The sequence below is a fragment of the Amblyomma maculatum genome, chromosome 5 (genome assembly GCF_055883805.1).
Source record: "Amblyomma maculatum isolate TAMU_Amacu chromosome 5, ASM5588380v1, whole genome shotgun sequence".
Classification (NCBI taxonomy): domain Eukaryota; kingdom Metazoa; phylum Arthropoda; class Arachnida; order Ixodida; family Ixodidae; genus Amblyomma; species Amblyomma maculatum.
In genome coordinates this window covers 29,507,651-29,525,314 of record NC_139348.1, presented here as the reverse complement: position 1 = coordinate 29,525,314, position 17,664 = coordinate 29,507,651, and the positions used below count along the sequence as shown (strand labels likewise).

At 46.7% G+C, this 17,664-nt stretch overlaps 1 protein-coding gene across 1 annotated transcript in view; it reads right to left on the bottom strand.

Moving 5' to 3' along the window:
• Positions 1-4,537: 4,537 nt before the first annotated feature.
• LOC146187927 (extracellular serine/threonine protein CG31145) overlaps positions 4,538-17,664 on the bottom strand; it is a 266,568-nt gene continuing 253,441 nt past the window's right edge. The window contains exons 7-13 of the mRNA XM_084603562.1: positions 16,999-17,091; positions 16,717-16,829; positions 14,202-14,355; positions 13,456-13,592; positions 12,233-12,314; positions 11,367-11,653; positions 4,538-10,152 (exon numbers count right to left, since the gene is read on the bottom strand). Coding sequence (XP_084459688.1) covers positions 11,371-11,653; positions 12,233-12,314; positions 13,456-13,592; positions 14,202-14,355; positions 16,717-16,829; positions 16,999-17,091 — 862 coding nt within the window. The 3' untranslated portion in view covers positions 4,538-10,152; positions 11,367-11,370. The remainder of the gene's footprint in view (positions 10,153-11,366; positions 11,654-12,232; positions 12,315-13,455; positions 13,593-14,201; positions 14,356-16,716; positions 16,830-16,998; positions 17,092-17,664) is intronic.

Here is a 17,664-nt window from a genome sequence, read left to right as displayed (position 1 = left end):
CTGCAGAAAAGCAACTAGACATGTGAAACGACATTTAACGTTCATTTCTTCCGTAATGGTTCTGCAATCTACCAAGCACAACCTGGTTCCTCTGCGTAGAGTAAAATGTATTTCTAGAGTAGCCGGTGCACTCGGCCGCATCGCCTTGTCTCCCAAACGTTGGGTTCCCCTGTTCTGAAGCTCTCTGATATTTTTTCATGAAATAATTTCTTGGCCCATGACAGTCGTGGACAGGATATGAGGACAGAGCGTGTCAGCACGAAATGTCAAGAGAAAAAAAAAAGAAAAACAGTGCTACGACTGGGATTCTTACCCACTCCAGTACGAACAGATCAACTTTCCTGTCCATAGGCACAAGAGAAAAAGCGAAGCACTATACAGTAGCCACGGGCGATCTTGTCTCGTTTAAAACTGCAGCTCACTCTTGCGCTGTGAACTATTCGTGGTCTTCATTAAGTTCCCACTGCAATGCACTCACGTACTGTGCAGTGAAGAACGTCGTCTTCATGAAGCTCCATTTGCGCTGATCCTCCATTTAGCCTAGGTAAATATACCGTACACGTATGCCATCTGGTCGAAGACCACAAGCGTATAGTGTCGGGCGAATCCACCAGGCGACGTGACAGAGCTCGCAATGCTTTCGCATTACTGCACCTCATCATCATCATCATCATCATCAGCCTGACTATACCCACTGCAGGGCGAAGGCCTCTCCCAAATTTCTCCACTTAACCCGGTTCTGTGCCAGCTCCATCCACTTGACCCCCGCGAACTTCTTAACCTCATCTGCCCACCTAACTTTCTGCCGCCCCCTGCTACGCTTTCCTTCCCTTGGAATCCAGTTTGTTACCCTAAGCGACCATCGGTTATCCTCTCTTCGCACTACATGTCCTGCCCATGCCCATTTCTTCTTCTTAGTTTCCACTAGGATGTCGGTAACTTGAGTTATTTCTCTGACCCACTCTGCCCGCTTCCTATCTCTTAATGTTACCCCTAACATTTTTCGTTCCATAGCCCTCTGGGTTGTCCTCAACTTAAATAGAACTCTCTTGATTAGCCTCCACGTTTCAGCCCCATAGGTGAGTACAGGTAAGATGCAACTGTTGTATACTTTCGAGCGATACCGGTAAGCTGCTAGTCATAATCTGCGAGTGCTTGCCAAATGCGCTCCATCCCAATCTTATTCTTCTTGTTATTTCCTTTTCATGGCCCGGATCTGCGGTTACTACCTGTCCTAAGCAGACATATTCATATTCGCCTACTACTTCCAGTACTTCGCTACATAATGTGAACTGCTGTTCCTTCCCGAGGCTGTTGAGCATTAACTTAGTCTTCTGCATATCGATTTTCAAGCCTACCTTTCTACTTTTCCGGTCTAGGTCATCAATCATTATTTGCAGTTCATCCCCCGAGTTGATTAGCAAGGCAATGTCATCACCAAATCGCAGATTACTGAGGTATTCTCCATCTACCCTTATCCCTAACTGCTCCCATTCCAAGTCCCTGAATACTTCCTCCAAGCAAGCTGTGAATAGTACTGGGGAGATTGTGTCTCCTTGCCTAACACCTTTCTTTATGGGAATTTTGTTACTTTCTTTATGCAGAACTATGGTTGCTGTGCAGCCACTATATATATCTTCCAGCACTTTCACGTACGGCTCGTCTACCCCCTGATTTCGCAATGCCTGCATCACCGCCGATGTTTCAACTGAGTCAAATGCTTTTTCGTAATCAATGAATGCTATGTATAAGGGCTGGTTATATTCCGAGCATTTTTCTATCACCTGATTGATGGTATGGATATGATCGATAGTAAAGTACCGTTTCCGAAAACCTGCTTGATCCTTTGCTTGGTTGCAGTCTAAGGTTGTCCGGATTCTATTAGCGATTACCTTAGTAAATACCTTATACGTAACAGACAGTAAGCTGATTGGTCTGTAATTTTTAAGGTCCTTAGAGTCCCCTTTCTTATGAATGAGGATAATGTTTGCATTCTTCCATGGTTCCGGTACTATCGATGACACCAGGCACTGCGTATACAGGGTGGCCAGTTTTTCTAGCACGATATCCCCCCCGTCTTTTAGCAAATCTGTAGTTATCTGATCCTCTCCAGCTGATTTCCCCCTTTTCATAGTTTCTAATGCTTTCTTGACCTCGTCCTTCGTCACTGGCGGAACGTCTGACTGTTTTTCCCCGCCGCCAATCTCGTTATGGTCCTGACTGCTTTGGCTGCTGTAGAGATCTGTATAGAACTCCTCGGCTGCTTTGACTATCTTGTCCATATTCGTGATGACGTTGCCCGCCTTGTCCCTTATCGCATACATCTGGTTTTTGCCTATGCCCAATTTCTTCTTTATCGCTTTAAGGCTTCCCCCGTTCTTTACAGCATGCTCAATTTTCTCCATGTTATACTTCCTTATATCAGCCACCTTGTGCTTATTGATTAGCTTTGATATCTCGGCCAATTCGATCTGGTCTATTGGATTAGAAGCTTTTATACTCTGGCGTTTCTTGATCAAATCTTTCGTCTCCTTAGACAGCTTACCGGTATCCTCTCTAACTATCCTACCGCCTACTTCTACCGCACACTCAGTAATGATATCTCTGAAGTTATTGTTCATTGCTTCTAGGGTAATGTCGTCATCCTCGATTAGAGCTGAGTATCTATTCTGTAGCGAGATCCTGAATTCTTCTGCCCTCCCTCTCACCGCTAATTCGTTGATGGGTTTCTTTCTTACGAATCTGTTGCGTTCCTTCATCAGATTTAGGCTAATTCGGGACCTCACCATCCCGTGGTCACTGCATCGCACTTTCCTGATTACCTCTACATCTTGCACAATTTTATTTTTTGTCTCCACGTTAGGACTTTTGCATGTCCATTTCCGGTTCTTCCATTTGCTAAAGAAGGTATTCATGATTCTTAAGTTATTGCGCTCTGCAAACTCAACTAGCAACTCCCCCCTGCTATTCCTAGAACCAATGCCATAGTCACCTACTGCCTGGTCTCCCGCCTGCTTTTTCCCTACCTTGGCATTGAAGTCGCCTATGAGTACAGTATACTGCGTCTTTACTTTTCGCATTGCCGATTCTACATCTTCGTAGAAGCTTTCAACTGCCTGGTCATCATAGCTACATGTAGGTGCATAGGCCTGTACAACCTTCACTTTATACCTCTTATTAAGCCTAACTACGATGACTGCAACCCTCTCATTAATACTATAGAATTCATCTATATTACCAGCTATATACTTATTGACGAGGAAACCTACTCCTAGTTGTCGCCTGTCTGGTAAGCCTCGATACACAGTACATGCCCATCCTTCAGCACAGTATATGCCTCATCCGGCCTTCTAACCTCACTAAGCCCTCTGACATCCCATTTCATACCTACTGGTTCCTCTAACAGCACTGCTAAACTAGCTTCATTAGCTAGGGTTCTAACGTTAAACGTTGCCAGGGTCAGTTTCCAATGGCGGCCTGTCCAGCGGAGCCAGAAGTTCTTAGCACCCCCTGCTGCGTCACAGGTCTGACCGCCTCCGTGGTCAGTTGTTCCGCAGCCGCTGGTGACTGAGGGCCGTGGTTTTATGGAGCTTATCATGAGAGGTTGTGGCCAATTACTGCATCAGGGTGGCAACTCCTGTTCTGGTGAGAGAGTGCGTTGCCGGAGGTGTTCAACGGCATCAGGTCGCACCCCAAACCTATTTATGCAATTCCATCGACACTCGAATTTTTTTTTTTTAATCCTGTGGAGAATTGCACGGCACCGGGATTTGAACCCCGGTCCTCTTGCATGCGAGGCGGATGTTCTGCCGCTACACCATCGCTGCATTTTTTTTTCTTTATTGCCGACTTTGACATTTGAAAGTGAAATCAGAAATACAGTGCATAAAACGCGTTGCACCTCCTGCACCTAAGCAGACTTAAGTGCACCCTAGGAATGTTCTTGCACTTAAAGGATACTGGTAAAGCTGACACTCATATTTGGAGAGTACCTGCGTATTGTCTTAATTTCCTGCTAATTCGCGTTCGTGGTCTGTGCAGTCACTGCCTGCCTTACCATTTCGAATGGTTTAAAGCCTGTCATAATTATGTAATTCCAAGTATTTTGATCGCTGCTCTATAGTTTACTTCAATTATTCTTTAGACCCAAATTTGCTCTGGCTGTTTAGGTCCTCATCGTTCGACTCCTAAGTTACTTAGCAAGGTAAACCCTATAGCAAATTGAAATTTACTAAGTCAATGTTCCTTATATTTTATTCCCAAATCTTCCCAATCACGTTCTCTGAACATTCTCTGTAAACATGCGGTGTGGAATAGTGGAAAGGTTGCGGCTTCATCAAATTCTTCCTGACTTGATATGATATCATTTTCTGTGCAATCTGTAAAAGGTATTTTTCTTGCCACCTTATATATATCTTTTCTAAAACCTCAGTACCCAAAATTTACATGACAGCGGATGTTCCGACTCAATCAGAAACTTTCTGGTAATCTAAAAAGGCTGCGTATATAACATTCTGCCCCCACCACCATCACCAAAAACACCAAGCGTTTCAACAGTGGCATATATATTTTATTTGTCACCTCTGTACAAAATAGTCATATGTATATTATATTCATCAGTGTATACAATATTTCCCTTTGTGTGGCGATTTGTAAAGTTCGCTGAAATCCCTCTGCCGTATGTACCAGAGAGGAAATGAAGTAACGGCGCCACCGAGGAGAAATGCGCCCAAGTGCTTCTGTCACCTCAAACCTATACCTTCCCAGTGAGGCGGCTCATTTCACATGACGATGCATGCGCGTAATAACTCCAGGGCCTGCTTGGAGAATTAAAAAAACGCATGTCGCAGTAAATCGCCCTAGCTCTCCCGGATACGGATGTGACATCACTCGTTCTTCTGAACGAAATCCTTGCCAGCGGCGTTGTGTCCTTTCTTTCCCATAGCACTGCCAGTGAGCTCGAGGGTACGTATTTTCTTTCTTGGCCCGTAGGTGACGCGGCAATCTATACAACTCCAAATTCCGGTCAATCAAAGTGAAGTATTGGCTTGCAACGCAGGATGCATGACAAACAGCGCAAATCATACAATCAAAGAAGTTCACTGTTTGAGATACATAAGCCATGAAGCTGAAAAGGCTGAACATCGTAGCTGCACATACATCTCTGCAGTAGTAAAACCGCGTCATTTTCCTGACAAAGGTACAAGTCTCATAGGCACACTCGATCCCTGCCCTACCGAAGCTTTCTGCCGTTTCCCGAAACGCCCGCAGACACGTCCACCGCTTACACCGTGCAGCCGCTGCGCATGTGCCCTGACGCGGTAATTGGCAGGCTTATGTGCACGGAAAACGCTCTATTAAGCAGCGGTTGCGGTGTCGAAAATGTTAGTGAAACGACACATTTTGTGCAGCTGAAGATGACCTTTGCTTTCTAGGCGTAATCAAATTTTTTCCCTACGTTATTTCCTTGAATTCTGCCTACCTGACACGCAAAAAAAGAAAAAGAACAATTAGATTAAAATTTTACCAATTTTCCCTGTTTTTTTTTTATTACATATTTAAAAATAGGTTCCCACAATGTTTCTGAATAATGGTTTCAATGTTGGCGATTATGTGTGCAGTGGCTATGAATAATCAATAAGAAATTAAAATTTTCTGATATCAAAAACGATATCAGTCGTGCGAACAAAATATAACATGAAAAAAAAATGGCGTCTAGAATGTTTCCTCAGCTAAAGCAGCCATAATTTTTGTTCACCCGGTGGAAACCAAGTGCACACAAGATAGCTGCGTTCAAAACGAATGAAGAGAAACAAATGTTAATTGGTGCCGTTTCCATAGGCCGCACAAAGGAATCTACCGTGAGGCACGACTTAATCTCAGAATAGCCGTACTGGGGCGCTATGCGCTCTCAGAGACAGCGATGACACGAGGCAAGGTGAAGGTCATTCTGGGTAGATGGGCTGTCTTTTGAAATACGATTTGCCAAAGCTACTTAGGATCCCCCTATAGATCGATAGTGACTCCACAGTGGCTCGTGAGCGAGTGCCGACGGTGTACGAACCGCCCAGTATCACAGTTCCCATACGTTGCCACTTTAGACGACGCCGTTTACCCAACTCACCCAATCAAATTTACATATAAGCACTCCTACGCTACAGAACTGTTCCTCTGGACGGGAGCAGTGCAATGATCGCGGAATCAACGCTCAGAGTTGATAGCTAGTATATGGAATATGTATCCAACCATGTCCTAGACGTTTTTTCAACCAGATTGGGAATGACGTCACACGAGGCATTGTCAACCCTCTTGGGTACGCGATTTGGTAAAACTCCCGATAGCGACCATGTACTGAAATTGATGCTCCGATTGGTAGATATACCTCTCAGGGTACCCGAACGCAGCGCCGCCTGCGGGCGTTCACCTGAACTGTACACAAACTCTATGGACATGTATGCAATAGGGAAAAACAGCGCTTGCGCAGCCCATAGGCGGCGCCACCATCTGCTGTACCATTTGAAATGGTCACGTGACAGGCTAGGGTTTTGATCCGGAGTTTCGTAACTGGTGATTTGCGAAGGCGCTGGGTTTTCGTCATATACGCGGCATAGGGCCGACATAAATCGATTGTCACGTATAGAGGAGCATGCGGCAGAATAAAAGGCCTTGGAGGAACACAGTGGCATCGCGACATTCTGCTATGAACGCAGCTTTGAACAGTTGTGCGATGGTAAACGCTAGAGACACCCGACAGGACAGAGCACAGACGCCGCGAAAAGTATCCTATACACCGCGGTTGTCGCACCCACACCGCACACATATACACACGCACACACACGTTACAAAAACAGAGTTACGCTTCAAACCATGTCTGTACAATAGCAGCGTTTGTGCGGCGTATTTTAAAGTATACATTTCCACAGTATCACTGCTGCTTCGCGGAGTGGCGAAAAAATGAAAAGGGAGTCACAGGAAAAATCAGAATTTCGCGAAACGTACAGAAAAGTGCGCAAGTAACAAACACGTACAGGAACAACGCGGAAATGCGCCCTGCTGGTGCGCATGCGCTAAATGCAGACACAATAATCGTCACAAGCGAGAATGACTGCGCAGTTAGCAGCCACAAGTCCTTCGCACACAAACACTTCCAGATTTAACGATTACAGTCCCCTCCAGGGAATCAACATAGGCTGATCTGGTAAGAGGCACCACCACCCGATATGTAACACAACACAGAGAAGCCTAATGACCAAGAAAGTCAGTGCAGAGCCTTATTTTGTAAGCGTTCTTTTCTCCTTCCGCCACTTGTAGTTGTGACTTGTAACGCCATGACTGAAGTCTAACTAAACTGTGGCATTGGTGAGCTCTGGTATCGAGAGAGCCTGACCAATGGCAAAGAAGGTAAACACTACCCAGGGAACTACATAATGCAGAAACCGGCTATTAATGGTGGTCGTAATGTAGACGATAAGGAAATACGGACAACGCTGTCCTCGGATATGTCTTTGGATCTTACTTTTCTTCTTTCCATTTTTTTTTTCAACCAGAACTCGTCTCGTACAGGACGGAAGTCGCAGGAGGCGTTCTCTTTTAGAGCGGGGCTAGTTTAATAATATACGTTATTCCGCGTGCACGCATAGAGAAAATCCAATCTCATGCTGCCGCACGTTGTCGAGATGTTCATTCAACACAGCCGATAAATAATAGCAACATTTCTGTTAGACTAGAGGCTATTATCACAAAGATAATGAGACAGCTACATCGACAGGGCTGACATTATTGCGCATGTTAGAGAAATTCTGGACTGCACAGTGTCCATTGGCAGCCCATTGTGCATTGAGAGATAAAAGACAAAATGCAATGAACTCTTGACCAAGCCCAAAGCCCAGAATTTATCATGATATTTATGATATAAACAGAAGTCTCAAGGGGGGCGGTTGCTAGTTAGCAGTTGGATAAGTGCCTGCTCTTGGCAGAAAGTAAAACAAAAAACAAAACAAAACCGTCCTACCTACACTCAGAAGAACCGCCTCGGACCTTCACCGCGTGCTTTAACTACCTCCTTTCCGCAGCAGGCCACGAAAACAATTTTTTATTCGTAAACTCGAAAGGATCATTAAGAAGTTTTTGCTCACAAGACAAATGATTGTGACATCGTACAATCTCATTAATAAAAACGAAAAAAAAAGCTACATGCAATATAAAAATGGCCTGTACAGCACTATATGCGTGACACATAGTGCATGTGCGTTGCGTCTCTTGGCCTTGATGCACACCGTGCTAATTCAAAGTAAAATTATGTGTTGGTATGTCATTATCCTTTTCCCCCTTTTGTAAATATAAGACGAGAGTGCGCAACAGGCATTCAGCTCCACCATGTGACCAAATAACCATGCATTTCCTTCTTACTCAGACCGTTCACGTCATGTAAACCATATTACGCAAAATACCACGTTACATGGCAAACGTACGGATACACAACTGTGCTCGGAATACACATCACAGGTGTTCGTCATTAAGGTGGAGCTCTTGGGGCCGACCATTGCCGCCGCGACGGGATAGGAGGACATGTAACCCAACGACGCGTTTACAGTTCGATACTCAGTCAGTGTTTGGCGTAAAGGCGGGTGCGACGTCATCACACGTCACCACCGACAGAAGGCGGTGAGAAGAGCTATAGACACCGCATCCAAAATGCACATGGCTGGGGCCATGTAACGGCTCGGAACACATAGGCGCCCTCTGGGTAGTTCCTTGCAGTGCTGCCCAAAGTCGGAGAGTGAAGCCACGTCTGTTGCACGCGCTTAACGAAGTGCTGATGGGCGTTCCACCGGTTATAACAAAATTAGCAGGACGGGGCATCATTTCGATATAAGCGGCATTTCGATAAAGGCGGTACCGTTGAAAGTAGACTCCAGGCATCGTAAAACCACGAAAGATGGGACGTAACCCTTCTGCTGCACATTCAACGTTCTTTACCAGACGATCATCGCAAGCTGCGGCGAGGTCAGTGGGAGGAGAGTTTGACATAGCGGTACATCAATAAACAGGGTTATCACGCTACTCTGGCACCGCTGCAAACGACCGAGCAGAACAGATCGTATAGCACAATAACTTCGACATTTCTATGATTTGCAGCATCGTAGGCATGCCACAATTTACAAAAATGTCGAAAGGACGGAAGGTGGGAGTTGATAGCATTAGCGATAATTTGACCAAAAGCAGAACTGCTCTAAATATGCGCCGTGGAGTCGAAGGGACGGCTAATAATTGTGATACAAATAGAATCTCCATAAAAACGGAGGTGCTAGAAATGCATTACAAACGCTCTGAAACCATAAGTGAAAATGATCAGAACAAAGCCGTTATGACGATAACTTGCGGTATAGCCGACGTACTTAACGGGTCAGGGTGCCAGCGATGAAGAAAATTGTGAACGCGAAAGTTCGCACTCTGCAGTGGGAGAAATGCAATGACAGCACCCTGAGAAAAGACCTTGAATAGAGCAAGATTAAAACAAGCTTAATATAGCATCGAACTAGGACAGTACTGGCTGCTGTAAATGTTCCCTTCCAGCCCGGCCTGTCGAGGCGCACTTTAAGAACTTACAGCTACCTGCTGTATCATGCGCCTAAAATGTACAAGCGTCTAAGAAAGCTGATTGCTGCACAAACAGACAGACGCTGCGGTCTACCTGCCCTGCTGGAACATTGACAGCAGTAGGAACTTCCACACCACTGCAGGGAACTGCCCGAGAGGGAGGACAACGCACGCGCGTACTGTATTCCAGGGGACCATGCAGTAGCCAACCAAAGGGTTCGATGGGCCGTCGACGAAACCAGGGCGCTAACAGGTTGAGCTATCGGTGTCCGCTGCGATTAGCTTCCACGGAGAGACTCGTTGCACTGTCCAGCCATCGATTGGATCGATCACAGCGCGATGAGCGTCCAAACAGACGATCCAGAGGAGCACTCCCTGCACACACGTCCACGTGACCAGTTCATGGAGCGCTGCGTCCCTGTGCGTTGCTTCAGAGTCGTGAGAACTTGTGGCCGCGCACAGCTGTTTGCAGAAACTGGGGCGTAGGCGCACTAGGAGTGTGCAGGGTTCTTAGAGAAGGTGAATGACTTGATATGTACTGGCTTTGTAAACCTGCATGCACACGGAAAGAAAAAAAAAAAAAAAAACGTTTCATAAGATGTCAGCGGCTAGGCCGTTGCAGTGGTTTGAAAGTTTACAATTGGGTACACGCTTAGGCTGGTTGGCTTCCCATCTTAAAGGCATACAGGCACAAATTTAGCACCAAAGTATCTAGGTTCTTTTGTTTGTGCATGTGTGAAGTGTACTGTGCGCTTTGGTTAATGTTTTGAAATGTAACATCTGTGTCGTAGACAGGTCCAGTACACAGTTTAACTGTGAGGCAGCTGCGATATGGTGTAAGACTGTTATGAAAATGTTTATAACAATGGTTTAAGCTTCCGATGCGTAACAAAATTAACATTTGTAAGCAAAAGGAGGAAACGACACTGCAGTCCACTGCAGTGCCCGGCATCGCACCTAACCTCTCCGTGGTTAGATATTCCTCCGCTTGCTTCTTTCGTCTTTTGGTTTTTTGGGGTTGGGCCCTAAATCGCAACTGATCAGGTTCGGTAACTACTTGCAGCCTATACATTTTAACTACACGTTTAGCTGCTTCAGCGGCCCCAGCTCGGCGCTCCATGCTCGACAGCTGCTGCCGCCATATTAACTGTGGCGCCATCTCTCACAGTGTCCACCTGACCGGTGCGGGCGATATGTTTCGGCATCAAACCACTGGATCGCTGAGCAACTAATCATCAGACCCAGAGAGACTGCATCAAGACGCACTTATCAACTTACTCAAGTACAAAGACGAACGCGAGACCATAATAAGAACCATCATCATCATTTCTCGGCTACTTGATCAATGTTAAAAAAAAAAGAAAGTCTCATGCTTTATTTTATCGGCGTTAACTTGGTCTTTGCTCATTTAGCACCATCCGCTTCTGATTACTTCCTTGCGACTCTCATCAAAACAAACTTTTATCTTGCTTACTCTCTCCTTTTCTTTTTTCATCCATTGTGTGTTCTGCTTTGTATAAGAGCTCGCCTGGCTTTACATTTTTTCCTAAATGCTGGAAATTGCTCCGCTGCGCAGCCATCTTATGTCGTTTTTTTGTGTCATTGTCATTCAAGTTCAAAAATTTTCTGAATCCGGATAAGGGGCGCAGCTTCAGCCTGCGCCGGCCTCCCGTTCTTTCTTCACACCCGCAAGTCTTCAGTAACCGTCAGACGTATGCAAGCTTCCTTGCGGCCTCATCACCGTATAAAACAAAGGCGCGTCTCACCGGCTCAGGCATCGTCCACGATGACCACTTCGGCGGCCGAACGGTCGCCCACGCACTCGCGCATCACCTCCAGCACAAGGTGCAGGCGCCGGTCGAGGGCGCGCAGGTGCGCCTCCGTGAGCACGGGGTCCACGGGGTCCCTGCGAAGCGAGCGGCGCATGGCGGCGCTCAGGGGCTCCGGCCCGTTGTGGAACGACAGAAGACGGCGAAGCGTCGAACGCCGCAGCAGGCAGCACTGGTACAACGGAGCCAGGATGCTCAGCTCGTCGTGGTTGGCCTTGCCGAACCTGCAGGCGCATGCGCAGAAAACGAACAGTGCCGCATGTGTCGCCACAGCCTGCTGGGCAGATGCACTGCTAAGCCACGGATCCACTTACACGGTTTCTGATTACATTCTAAAGAGCATGCAAAACGCGTGTACACTGCACACCCGCCCAATCCTTAACTGGCATGCGTGACGGCCGAATTTTCCGTGACTCTGAGTGCTACAGAGGCGCCAACCTGCGAGAGCCCTTGCTTAACCGTGATGTCCTGGAAAGTTTTATCCACCCTAAGGCGCGAGAGCACAGAAATGGCGGCCATGGGGCACGTCAGTTAAAGATTTGGGAGGCTGTACCCACCTCTAGCTGAAACACCGCTTTTGAGTGTTTGCTCTAATAATGTTGAGGTTTCAAAGCAGGAACTATCTATCTGCAAAGTCACCTTAAGAAATAGGCCAAGAATTCTTGGTGGCTACAGTATGAAATGCAGAGCGACTGCCTCAGCAAACGGCGCGGCGAACTGAAGCAGAGTTAAGCGTGGCAACAAAACAACCGCACTGTCCGGGGATTTCTACGGCAGAAAAAAGGCAGAGAACGGACACGCACCCTCTCCCATGGTCAAGATGGAGCGGGGACGAGTTGTTGCCGAACGACAGGAACGTCTCGTAATGGTGCCGATCCATGTTGCCTGCAAAAGAAAACAGAGCTTGTGTAAGTCGTGTCTCTCTGGCGTAGTCAACAGTGTGTGCAGCCTTCCGAACACCTGATGGGTGCAAGGGCCATTTTATGGCGATTTCCACTGGTCGCTCCGGAGCACGCATTCTTGCCCCGGAATGATAATTTAGAATTCCATTAATCGACCAAGATAGGTTGCGAGTATTCCGCAGGTCGTCTGGAGCAACTCTGGGCGCTCTACCGATATACCTCGATCCGCCGATCAGAGTAGGATCTCGCCGGAAGTTCTAGTCAGTGATGTCGTACTTCCGGAATGTTTGGCTGTTTTTAGCGGTTTCGGAGATATCGACACTAGGCATCACCGTTTTTTTTTTTTACGCTAATGCGTCGAAGTACGTCAATTGAAAAACGTTAACAGCGTCAAAATTTGTGCGGAAGCAAGTTGCAGAGGGCTGCACTCCTGCCTATTGATCAACCGCAACAATTTCGCCGCTGGAATGACACTTCAAATTCCGGAACCGGCTGAGCATCCCGTCCGCCGAGCGCTCTGCACGTTCCGCTGGTCAACCAAGGGTGATTCGCTCTGTAGCAGTTTAGGTCGCTCTATTCTGCTTCGGGCGCCCAGCTCCAATCGAACAGTGGAAATCGCCATTAATGTGTCTGCGACAACTGCCATCTTGGAAGCACAAGGTTGAAAATCAATATTTCTCTACTCTGATCTCCAAATTCTCGTATGCTGCGTTACTAAATAATATCCTGTATATGAAACCAGGGTCGTAAAACAAGGGCGAGGTTAATTGAAGAGATAAAGGTGAGGCTTTTGTCACGCAGTGGACATGGCCTGATGATGACGGCGATGATGATGTTAAACCAGTCGGCAAGACATTCGCCCCAAGACCAAACAGTCGGTAAGATATGAAGCGCGGCCAGCTGGTGAGGTACGGGTGGCAGCTATAGATGGCTTTTATGCGCAGAACAATTAAAAAGGAAATATAAATGAGGGGAAACACATATACAGCAGGAAGCGTGTACAAGAACGAACAAAATTCGGCAGTTATTGAAGTAGAGAGCCATGCTCTAAAACTGCAGTGGCACCCCAAGATGCGCTGTCTCATGGCAGCTTTGAATGACACCTCGAATACGGGCAAGTATACCTATGAGGAAGTCGAAGACGGCCATGTCCATGAGGTCGGGCAGCCGGCGCCCGCGGTCGTAAGGCGGCGTGCTTCGCACCTGGACACAGTAATCGTCGTCCAGCTCCCACTTGGCTTTCCGTCGCTTGTGGTACGACCTGTGCGCGGAGATGTATGCGTAAAGACGAGGATGGAGATTAACTGCCAGTGTATAAGGTTCTCCGTGGTGCTGAGGAGGTCGGCTGCAATTGAACACGGATATAGACTATGGTTGGTGGTACACCCCTTCGAAACTCTGGTATTGAATTCGGGCATCTATAGAGGGAAATATTCCTGTTTATTTCGCTACATGTTTAAAAATAAACTCCACAGCAGTCTGAGAGAAACTAATTGAACTGCTATGGCAGTGTGGTAGTAAGCATACGAAGCGATATTTTACCAGTCTGTGTGCCGGCCATTAAAACACGGGGACTATGCAACTGTCGCAATTGTCAGGGTAACGAATAGAATCTCTATCTACAAATTCGCACTGCTTAAAAAGAATCCATGATGCGATTCAATAGGTTCACGTGTTTCACAAGGCTGAATTTCTCATCTGTCACTCGTACTTTCGGGTAGAGTTGCATGAGGCAAACGCTTAGGAACGTTCGCGAAGCATTTCACAACGCATTTATGCAGTGAAGGAGCGAACGAGGCCAAGTAAAATTTCTTTCCGCTCACTACAAAAGCACCACTCAGTGTACACATGCATATACGTATATGCATACCTTCGCCAGGGGTGCCTCCAGGACTTCCTGGGCGCAATGTCCTTGGAGGGCAGGAAGACGGCGAAGCTGCCCTCCAGCATGTCCGGGTTGCCGCAGATGGCATGCGACGTGTCGCAGTAGTAGCTGCACTTGCCGTGGAAGCACAGGTTGTTGGCTGCGCGAGGGAGGGCGAGGAGGGGCATTGTAGAGGGCGAACAAGTAGCCTAGAAAACATTCATTCAGGGAAAATAAGTTAGGTGGTTAGGGACGGGATTGGTCAGTTTGTTAGTGCTGGACTCTGTTTACTGAAGCTGCTGCCTCTACGGAGTCCCCGACTGAGTAGTCATATCCGAATATTCACATTGTCGTAATATAACATGTATTTATGAAAACGCGGGGTAAGGGCACGTTGATGGGGCCATCGTTGCCTTCCGAACAGTTCTGCTGCGGAAGCACAGTGGTTAGGGCACTCGACTGCTGGTCTCAAGGATGTCACTTCGGTCCCGGCTCCTGCGGCCGCTTTTAGAGGGGGTGAAAAGCAAAGCGCCCGTATGTGTTGTGCGATGTCGATGAAGGTGGTAGAAAATTTCGGAGCCCTCTACTACGCCGTCCCTCAGAGCCTGAGTCGCTTTGGGACTTTAAACACTTTAAACCTATAGCTCAAATCCATTCGAGCAGCTCAATTAATTTCGTTTCCTCTCATCTCCCTGCGATTCCAACTTATTGGCGATTTTTGCATTGCCACGAAAGTACATAACAGTGCGTCGCTTAATGAATAGGAATGAAAAAAAAAAATGGGAGAATGCCTAAGTTTCGCGCCAAGAATACAGACGCGACAGCACGTTTAACAACGCCTTCCATTTTGCACATTTCTTTATTGTTTAAATATTTGAATTATTATTACTGTAAAAACAATACACATTCCAAAGGTCCACTCTTTTGCATTTTTTCTCTTCAGAGCGGAGCGGGAATGGTGGCCAACTTAAGCTACTTCGCATCTTCAAATGAAAATCGCCGCTGGATTGCCTGCTGCACTTCACTGCCACGCACGGGACATGCCCGGCAGCGTCTTTGTTGGGGTCGCATCGACGCTCCACTAATCCCGCTGCACACGTGAAGAGATCTAGGCGGGGTCGAACCTTGCGACCACCTAAGCTCCCTCCTTCCTAGGCCCACATCAGTCTCGTGGCCTCTGAAGACGCAATTTATTGTGACAGCCGCTTCCGTCCCAACTGAATGACAGGCTCGACGGCCGAGAGGTCGATTCGATGATTTTCGTTTATTTATTTTATTTATTTGATCATACTGCAGACCCAGTGAAGGGTCCTGGCAGGAGGGGCAACAATTCCAAAAGAAAACAGAAAAGCATAAAGTGCAAAAACATGAACATAAAATTTACACAAGTACAAGCAAGACAGAAAATCAATGCACGGCCTTTTCTAAGGAATCAAGGTCCTGAAGGGATGATAATGGCAGGTTATTCCATTCGGTAATGGTGCGCGGGAAAAAAGAAAATTTGAAAATGTTAGTTCTGGCAAAGTAAGGTGTTAGTGATTCGGTGTGCGTGTTTCTTGTTGCCCTAGACGATGCCGGTTTAAGATACAAATCAGGAGCCATTGATAATTTATTATTTTTTAGTAGAAAGAGGAATTTTAGCCGGTGTATTCTGCGCCGAGATTCAAGGGACTGTACGTTATGTTTAAGCATTACGGTAGATGGTGAGTCAGTGCTGCGATATTTAGAAAATATAAACCGAACAGCCTTGCGTTGAATTCTTTCGAGAACATTAATGTTAGTTTTAGTGTGTGGATCCCAGACAGTGCACGCGTACTCAAGTTTAGGTCTAATCATTGTGTTATTTGCTAGCTGTTTGACTTCGGAAGGAGCTTGTTTTAACTTATGTCTAAGAAAACAAAGGTTACGGAAAGAAGATGAGCATACAGTGTCAATATGTTTGTTCCAGCTAAGTTTATTCGTTAGTGTTACACCGAGGTATTTGTAATCTTCGACTTCTGAAAGGTTCCGGGTGGGAAGACTGTATGAAAAAGAATGGCGGTTCGTTTTGTTCGTAATCCGCATAAATACTGTCTTGTCAGCATTTAATTCCATTCCCCATTTATTACACCATTCGCTAATACTATATAAGTTAGAATTAAGTAAAATCTGGTCGCCTGGAACATTAATTTCATTATACAAAGCACAATCATCGGCAAACAATCTATGCACAAAGCCAGTGGTCAGGTGAAAGTTGCAGCCCCCATTGCGTTCTCATGAGGCGACAGCTGGCTTGGGGGCGTAATACATGAACACCGGGATCCATATTACGGGTTTGCGTCGTTTTCAGCAGCGTCGTCTTCGCCGCTTTCGCCCTAATCTAATTGGCGGTAACACCGAAACCGCAAATGAGGGCAACCGAACTAACATCCGGTTCCGGTGTTTCCCCCTATCAGATGACTCGAGGTGAGGGCAGAAACAAGACGTCTTAAAACAACTCAGACTCAGAATACGGGCCTGGGGCTATACAACAGCCGCTTACCAGGGGAGACGAAGAACGTCTTGAGGATGTCCTCGTCGGTGATGGCGTAGATCTCGGTGGTCATGTTTAGCAGGCGACCCACCACGGGAGGGGCTCGCCGGAAACCCAGGAGCCTGCACATACGAGCGGTGACTTTTTCAAGATGAACCATACTAAATACGCGAGGATTTCAGGGACCGCCTGAAGAAAGTAGGTGTGTCCTGAGACCGCAGTACGTACCAAGCTTCGTGAAATTCTCCTTGTCTACACTAAAAAGCGCTTAATACAAAGCTAACTGCTCACCGGTCAAGATGGAAGGCCGCGATTTCGCTGTTGTGTCGCTCGAAATCGACGAAGTAGAAGTGGTTGGGGTTGGTCTCCGTCTCGCGGGAGAACCTGCGCAATAATTGAAAGAATAGAAAGTGACACAATTGAACAGCGAATGCTGCCGGCCCAGCTGATTCCTATTGTAATCTAGAGTCAGGAAAAAGTTGCTCAGCAGGAGGGAACGGTTATGTGAAAAGACTCATTCAGGTGCGTCGCCTTGTTCCGCAAGTCATTACACATTTATGAAAACAAAATAATGGAAAGCTGGACAACAGTAATGTGTTTTGCGGAACACACACACACGCACAAACACAAACACACACAAACACAGACACGCACGCACACGTGGAACGACGAAAATGGAAGAAAATTTGTCTCGATTGGCGGGATACGCGCGAATTCTCTCATTTTTTGTTTTCACTTTATAGATCATTATAACAATATCTTTGCTGCATGCTTGTAAAAGGAGGTCCCCTGTGCAGCCATTGGCTTTGGGACCTCCTACTATATTTGCCAAATCTTTGTATTCAGTCACTGCATTGAATAGATTCTGATTCTGAAGGTAAATAGAATGAAAAGATGCGCTACAGTGACAATTTCATCCAATATCGGTGCGGTTGCCACAGCCTCGCTGCGATCGGC